Source organism: Tupaia chinensis, unplaced genomic scaffold (assembly GCF_000334495.1).
Source record: "Tupaia chinensis unplaced genomic scaffold, TupChi_1.0 Scaffold141399_1, whole genome shotgun sequence".
In the NCBI taxonomy this organism is placed as follows: Eukaryota; Metazoa; Chordata; class Mammalia; order Scandentia; family Tupaiidae; genus Tupaia; species Tupaia belangeri.
Genome location: NW_006201261.1, coordinates 364,933 through 373,296, shown reverse-complemented (window position 1 = coordinate 373,296; position 8,364 = coordinate 364,933). Strand labels below are relative to the sequence as shown.

Below are 8,364 nucleotides of genomic sequence, written 5' to 3'. Positions count from 1 at the left end.
AAAAAAAAAAAAAAAAATTTCCCTGCAGGGGGTTAAAAAAAAGCATCTCCCTACAAGACCCAGAGGCCAGTAGCAACTTTGCTGGCCTTAGCCAGGAGCTAGGCTCATCCCAAATGCCCAAAAATCCAGTCCCTATTGTACAAGCCAGAGGTCAGGAGGCTAAAGCACAACCCCAAGCCCCAGACCCAAAGGTAGCAAGGATCCTGACTAGGAGCTAGGAGGAGCTTCCTTGCCCCCTTCCCAATAGGCCGAGAACCTGGCACAGACTCTTCACTGTGGCCTCATAGTCCTAACAACCCCCTCACAGCCCCAAGCACACCCCAGCCTACCCAGCATCTTGTCCCTGAGCCACAGTCTCCAAGGCATCCCATGAATGTATCTACAGCTCTACATTCACCTCCCTCCATTGCCACAAATCTACTAGGGCAGAAGCTATGTCCTAGAACATAGCCCAGGGCCGGGCCCATAGGGTCACTCAGAAACTAGAATGGAAAGGAGGGATGGACTGAGCACCATGGTGTTACAGAAATCAATATAAACTACAGAACAAGTTTCCTGACAAACTGCATGAACAAGAGGATGTAGCATGCTCTCTAGGAACTGGTTCCATAGAACACAGGTGAGGGTCCTTACCATGAAGGGTGACAGAAAAATGACACACACACAGAATCAGAGTCTCTGAGAGATCATACATACCTCTATCATCTGGACACTTTTCTCCATTTCTGATTGCAACTTCTCCTTCAGTTCAGCTGCAAGAAAAGCACATAAAGGAACTCAGACTCAAGTTTCAACCTGTCCAAGGAGTTGCTCAGCCAGGAGGTGAACAGGCTCTGCTCCTGCTGATGCCATGGCAAAGACCTTTGCTGGCCCAGGATGGACAGCAAGACACATCTGTGGTGACATTGCTTTAAATAAGAGATTGTATTCATGCCGAAACAAAGGACACCAGAATTCCTAGGCACACAGGGCAACCTGAGACAGCAGATGATAGTGGGCTGATGGGCTCCCTCCATCACTGACCTCTGGCCACAAGGACCCCAGGGCTGTTCAGCTCAGGCTCTATGCATATTCCAGGTGGGGTTCTGGAGATCAAGACAGGAGAGACAGTTCTAGGGTCCAATGCTGGCCCCAAGAAGGAGGAAGCACAAGAAAGGAGCCTCCCAACAAGCACCTTGTGCCAGGGGCATAGGAAGAAGCACATGGACTTGAGAAGGGGCAGCCATCAGGTAACAAGTGGTAGGACAGGGATGGTAGGGGTCAGTACAGATGATCTGGACAAAATGCTCTCCTCAGGGCAGCCAAAAGGCCAGATTCAGCCATATTGTATTTTATAAAAAGAAAAAAAATTTTAATTATTTGTATTTACTTGAAACTACACAAAGTGGACTAGTCAGTGGCACGTTAATTCAGGTGGCTGGATTTCTTCTTTTCTTTTATTTTCTGGAGAGGTTTTTGTTATAGGGCGTCTGTGCTTGCCAGAAAGACAGAGACAGACAGAGAGACAGAAAGCGAGAAATCACCCCCCGCCCCTCCCAGGAGGGATGGTCACACCGCAATCCCTTCTCCTCCATTCTCCTCTAAGGATCTTGGGCACGCATGCACACGCACCCGGCGTGAGTTTAAGCCACCAGGTCTGGGCCTCGAACCGCAGTCGACTACCTGGGAGTCCAGCAACATAGCCATTATGCCAACTGCTGGTCTCCAGGTGGCTGGATTTCACATGGCAAGTTATGCAGTTTGAGTCTCAGATCCAACTGCTTGGAAAGCATGTTGGGCACATGTAAATGCTCAAAATCCCAAGAGGAGAATGGAAGATAAAGGACTGCTGCATGGCCATTACCCACGAGGATGATTTTTCCACTGTCCTCTCTCTCTCCAACAAGTGCACATGCCCTATAACAAAAACTTAATAAAAAACAAGACAAAAACTACACAAAGAAACACAGGAAAGCATTACAAGAAATTATGGAAACTGGAGGGACTTTCCTACACACCTGTAGAAAGACATGCTGCCTTTCTTTTGAATTGATCCAAAAGGCAGGTGATTAGCACTCAGCCCATGAGAGGTTATGACTATCAAGGATGCAAGGTTCCCCCCTGGGTAGATGAGTACTCTAACACATATTGCAGTGTTGCGCACATAACTTGGTGAGTGTATCACAGCCCCGGACTATGCACTTAAACTGGGTGAAGTGTGTTTACATATATCTCAAAAAAGATTTTACTTAAGAAAAAATGCTGAGAAAGGTAGTAACTGTAAGGGCAGCAGGTAGAGTTGTGGTTGGAGAGCTGGACTTCCACATGGCTGACCACAGGTTCGAGTTCTGGACCTGGCAGCTTCCTTTCTCACTTTCCTCCTTTCTCTCTGTCTCTGGTCAAATAAGGATAATAATAATAATAATAATAAATTAAATTAAATAATTATTTTACAAAAAGTTGTAATTAGGGGATCAGCAGTTGGCATAATGGCTATGTCACTGGATTCCCATATAGTTGACCACAGTCTGAATCCCAGACCCAGTGGCTTAAACTCACACCAGGCACATGTGCATGCGTGCCCAAGATCCCAAGAGGAGAATGGAGGAGAAGGGATTGTGGGGTGTCCATCCTCCCTGAGGGATAATTTCTCATTTTCTGTCTCTCTGTCTGTCTCTACCTTTCTGGCGAGCGCACATACCCTACAGCAAAAACTTCTCAAAAAAAAAAAAAAGTTGTATTTACTTTTTGGAAACTGGAGGGACTTTCCAGTTTTTGTGCCTTTTAAAATGAAAACATAAAAATCTGTAGTATACCTAAACAAAGGACTAGGTTTAGATCAAAGAAGCACTGGGCCCAACTGCAAATAGCAGCCACTAGCAGGACTGACTGGCACAAATAGACCCTAAGCCCCGATAGTTCCTCTTTTTTTTTTTGGAGAGATTTTCACTGTAGGGCGCGTGCACTCGCCAGACAGACAGAGAGACATAGAGACAGAAAGCGAGAAATCACCCCCCAGGGGGGATGGTCACGCCGCAAACCCTTCTCCATTCTCCTCTCGGGATCTTGGGCACGCACGCACACGCGCCCGGCGTGAGTTTTAAGCCACCGGGTCCAGGACACGAACCGTGGTCGACTACATGGGAATCCAGCGACATAGCCATTACGCTAACTGCTGGTTCCCAATAGTTCCTCTTTGAAGTGAGGGTAGACCAGGCACCCCTGTCAGGTGGTACTCCTCACCCATGCAAACTTGTCAGCATATACCTCCCATCTCCCAAGGAGGGAGCCACCAAGAGAATTGCCTGCTTCAGAGTGATAGGAGGAATCCACACTCTATACAAGGTGAGAAAATTGATTCAGAAAACAAGTATACTATGTTTCCACAGGTCCTGGCCACAGTCAGGGAGGGCCCTGGCCACACTCAGGTACCCTAAGCTGGGAAGTACCTGCTTCCTGTCCACACCTGAGCACCACCTCCTCCTTTTCACGCGTGTGCTGCTCTCGCAGGAGCTCCAGTTCGTGCTGCTGCCTGCTCTGCAGCAGGGCCAGCTCCTGGGCATGCCGGCCATTCAGCATTTCACGTAGCTCCGTTAGTGCTGTCTCCTTCTCCCTCTGCAAGTTGGCCTGCATCAGCTCCAGCTGTGCTGTGTGCATGTTACTCAGACTCAGGCGCAGAGCCTCCAACTCCAGGCCAGGCACCGTCTGCAGGGAAGGGGAACATGTCTCACAAGGCACCAAGCTCAGGACCAGTGCATATGAAAGACATAGAAAAGCAGAGAATGGAAATAAATGGGTGGAGGGATGAGAAGAACATAGCTATGAAACCACAGGAATCATTAAAGGGAGAACCAGGATGGCATGAGGAGGCTGGATGGGGTGTTCAGATGCCAACAGATGCAAACTTGTCAGCATGTACTTCCCACCTCCCAAGGAGGGAACCACCAAGGGAAATGCCTGCCCCAGAGTGACACCAGAAATCCACACTCTACAGAAGGCGAGAAAAGTGATGCAGAAAACTAGTATACTATGTTTCCACAGGTCCCAGTCACAGTCAGGGAGGGCCCTGGCATCCCACCACCCTTTCCTCCCAGGAATTAGACACTGTGGCCCTGAGCTCTGCATCTGTGCTGTTCCACATCGCTGCTCATGTCTACAGAACATGATTTGCAGCTGACAGCCAATGATTGCTAGCCCTGAATCAGTGTGCCTCTCTCACACAGCCTACTGCCTGGTCAGACTCCAGCCACCCAGGCATCTGCACATATCCCCTTTGCCTGCCCACGTTTTGGCCACACAAACAGAATGTGGGACAAACAAGGCAGGAGAGAGATGACAGCCCCAAGCAGCACCCATCCTATCCACTCTGTGACCCCCTCTCACTACAGGACCCTACACAGCTCCTAAAGTCCACTGCCCCCTGGTATAGACACAGGGTACACGCCACAGGGGGGAGCACAAGGCTGTGCTGTGTGCATCACCTGAGCCTGCTGTTCCACTTCCATTGCTGCCTGTGGTTGCTGGCCAGGTTCATCCTCGGGTCTGCCCACCAGTGCAGCAACTTCACCTTCACACTCCTGGGAAAGGAAAGCAGAGGACATGGCCCAGAAAACTCCTGTATAAAACAGTCATTCGGAAGTAACTGTGACGAATTCAAGAAAACCTGTCCTCATAGACATCATAGCAGCACCATTTGCAATGCCAAGTGATGAACACATCCAATGTCCGCCAATGAGGAGTGGATAAACAAAGGTAGAATGTCCACACACCAAGCTGTTACTCCGCTGTAAAAGGGATGATGTACTGACATGCTACTACACAATGAGTCTTGAAGACAGTAGGCTCACTGAGAGCCAGTCACAAAGGACCACGTGTTGTGAGAAGCCCCTATAGGATATGTCCAAAATAGGCAAACTCTGAGGGGCTGACAGAACCAGGATACAAATGCCCACAAACATCTCAGTCACAAGATGAGCACACAGGGGCTCTTCTAAGAATAGAGACATGCAGCAACCAGAAAATGTTCAAGGAACAAATGCAACCCTGAGGAGTACGTCCACAGGCACCTGGCACACAGTGGGGCCAAACCATTGAGCAACAAGTCCAATTCCAAATAAACAGTTCATTTTGCCTCTGAATTCCATGCCAAGTGGAGACTAATCCACTCCTGTAAAAGAAAGTAACATAGGACCAGTAGGCGGTGTGGTGGTTAAAGGGCTGGACACTCCCACATGGCCAGCCATGGTTCGAGTCCTGGACCTGGTGACTTGCTTTCTCTTTCTCTCTCTCTCTGGTCAAATTAAAATAAATGAATGAATAAATAAAATTAAATAAATATTTTTTTAAAATATAAAGTAAGTACCAGGCCAGCTGGTGGCATAATGAGTAAAGCAGCCAGTTCCTACATGGCCGACTGCATGGTTCAAGTCCTGGACCCAAAAGCTTGAAAAACATACTGGGTACATGTAACATGCTTGCCCAAAATCCCAAGAAGAAAATAGAAGAGAAGAAATTGTGGTGTGGCTATACCCTGGGGGGGCGGGGGGGGTTCTCACTTTCCCTCTTTATCTGAGTCTCTTTCCAGAGAATGCAAGTGCCCTATGGCAATTTTTTTTCTTTCGAGAATGAAAAAAAAAAGTATGGAGATATTCAAAATGAAGTTTCAAAATAGTTCTAGGAAACAAGAAATTATGCAGAATGACATGACCAGTTAAAGTGGAATACAATGTCCTGAAACAGTAAAGGCAAAATTTACAACTCAGTGGACAGATTAAATATACAGATGGATAGACCTGTCAGGGTGGAAGACAATCCAGATAAATTATCCCACCTGAAGCTGAGAGAAAAAAAAAAGAAAGAAAGAAAAGCACAGAAAGAAAATGGAGTAGGTGGGACCAACCCGATGGTGGTGGCAAATTAAAGTGGCTAGGTCCCACATGGCCAGCTGTGTGGTTCAAGTCCTGGCTCCCCCACAGCTTGGAAAATATACTGGGTCTGTGTGTCCAAAATCCTGAGAGTGGAGAATAGATTGCAGTGTGGCCACCTCCCCAGGGGGTGGGAGGGTGATTTAGGGTGATTTCTCACTCCTCCCCCTCTTTGAGTCCTTCTGTGGCACGTATATGTGTCCTACAGCAAAACTTAAAAAAAAAAAAGAAAAGAAAAGAAAATAGGGAGGGATACAAGAACAGGAGAGAAAGTCTAAAAATATATATCTGAACTTCACAAGGCAAGGAGACAGAACAGACAAAAGCTTTACACAGAGACAGAGGCTATGGGTTTTAGGAGCAACAGATAAGGCATCAAGTACACATTGAAGACTATAACCATCAAACATCAACAACTGCACAAAATGTAAGTGAATCAAATAATCCAATAAAGATTATCCAAATGATTTTTAAAATCAGACCTATGGGGGCTGGCAGGTGGTGTGATCATTAAGGGCACTAGACTCCACATGGCTGCCCATGGTTGAAATCCCGGCTCTCTCTCTCTCTCTCTCTCTCTCTCTCTCTCTCTCTCTCTCTCTCTCTCTCTCTGTCCCCCTCTGGTCAAATTTAAATACATACATACATACATAAAGATAAATAAAATAATTCTTTTAAAAAAATCTGCCCTATGCCTTTTCATCAGACAAAGCACATCTCTAAAATAAAGATACAAAGATGTCGAAAAGCAAAGGGTAGGAAAACATCAAGGCCAGTAGATGGTGTAGTGGTTGAGATGCTAGACTCCCACAAGGTCCACTGCAGTTCGAGTGCTGGACCTGGTGGCTTGCTGTCTCATTTTCCCTATCTCTCTCGTATATGCAGGTGCCCTATAATAAATTTTAAAATAATAATAAAAAATAAAATTAAATAAATAAATCTTTTTAAAAAAAGACAAAAGACCAGCATAATATATGACTCATTTACATGAAGCTCTAAAGCCAATCAGCACGAAGGTCAGAGGGTGTTAAATCAGGGATAGGATGGAGGAGGTGCTTGGTCCAGCCTCATCTTAGTTCTGGACTTTAGGAAGATTTGGAGTTTCCTGTGTTAATTTGTTATGCTACATGTAAGCACTCTGATGTACTTTTTCACATATATTTTGTAAGTAACAGGGTGAAAATTGTGTAGTTAAGGGTGGAGTTTATAGATTCCACTGGAGGCTGTTTTCCCAGGTCTGCCTGTGACTTAGATCTCTCTTGCAATAACAAAAACCAGATATGCTTATTGCCTGATCCAGGGTAAATGCTAGTACCAAATGTCTAAAATAAAGGGATTTTTTCTTTTTTCTATGCCATAGGGCACATGCGCCTGCCAGAGAGAGAGAGATGTGAGAAGAAAAATGAGAAATCACCCCCTGAAGGGATGGTCACTCCAGAATCCCATCTCCTCCACTCTCCTCTCAATATTTTGGGCATGCGTGCACACACGCCCAGCATGACTTTTTTTTTTTTTTTTTTTGAGAGAGGTTTTTGCTGGAAAAATGAGCTTTCCAGAAAGACAGAAAAAGCATGAGCTTTCCAGAAAGACAGAAAAAGACGAGAGAGACAGAAACCAAGAAATCACCCCCTGGAAGGATGGTCATGCTGCAATCCCTTCTCCTCCATTCTCCTCTTGAGATCTTGGGCATGCACACACATGTGCCCGGCGTGAGTTTAAGCCACCAGGTCCGGGACTTGAACCGCAGTCGACTACTGGGAGTCTAGCAACAGTGGTCATTAGACCATCTGCTGGTCCTGCCCAGCATGACTTTCAAGCCACCAGGTCTAGGACTTGAACTGCCGTCAACATGTGGAAATCCAGTGCTTTAACCACTACGCCACCTGCTGGCCATAAAATAAAGGCTTTTAACACAATTTTACATCTAATAAATTTTCCTTTGAAAGTTAACCACATTAATAAAGTAAAAGTAATCAATTCAGCCCATTTAGAACTCATGCCAGACACTAGGCAGAAACCAGGATGGCCCACACCTCCCTTCTCTCAGCTGGCACAATTCTAGGCCTCAGAAGTGTGCTGAACAACCACCTCACTCATTCAACACAGGCAACCGTAACAAGGGGAATTCATAAAATCCCTCACATTTATGCAGATGGGCTTTCTCTAAGCGTCCCAGGAGAAGATAGTAGGTAATGAGGAGGGCAGCTTCGGGCCTGGCCACAGGGTCTGCCAAAAGGCTTCCTACCTGCGGCAACACTGAGGAAGTGCGGGCAAGTGGCCTGACACTTAAAATTACTAGTTTTTCTTTTCAGGGAGATTTTTGCTATGGGGCATGTGTACCCTCTAGACAGAGAGAAAGCAAGCAACGACACCCCCCCAGGGGGCATGGCCACACTGTAATCCTTTCACCTCCATTCTCCTCTCAGGATCTTGGGCCCACATGCACACGTGCCCAATGTGA

General features: G+C 46.5%; 1 protein-coding gene and 1 pseudogene across 3 annotated transcripts in view; one reads left to right on the top strand and one right to left on the bottom strand.

Moving 5' to 3' along the window:
* Nucleotides 1–8,364, bottom strand: part of PCNT (pericentrin) — a 158,302-nt gene that overhangs the window by 125,856 nt on the left and 24,082 nt on the right. For all 3 annotated transcript variants that reach the window (XM_014581959.2, XM_014581960.2, XM_014581961.2), the window contains exons 3-5: nucleotides 4,461–4,556; nucleotides 3,429–3,684; nucleotides 697–752 (exon numbers count right to left, since the gene is read on the bottom strand). In XM_014581959.2, the coding sequence (XP_014437445.2) occupies nucleotides 697–752; nucleotides 3,429–3,684; nucleotides 4,461–4,556 (408 nt within the window). The remainder of the gene's footprint in view (nucleotides 1–696; nucleotides 753–3,428; nucleotides 3,685–4,460; nucleotides 4,557–8,364) is intronic.
* LOC102479959 (survival of motor neuron protein-like) overlaps nucleotides 6,642–8,364 on the top strand; it is a 21,391-nt pseudogene continuing 19,668 nt past the window's right edge.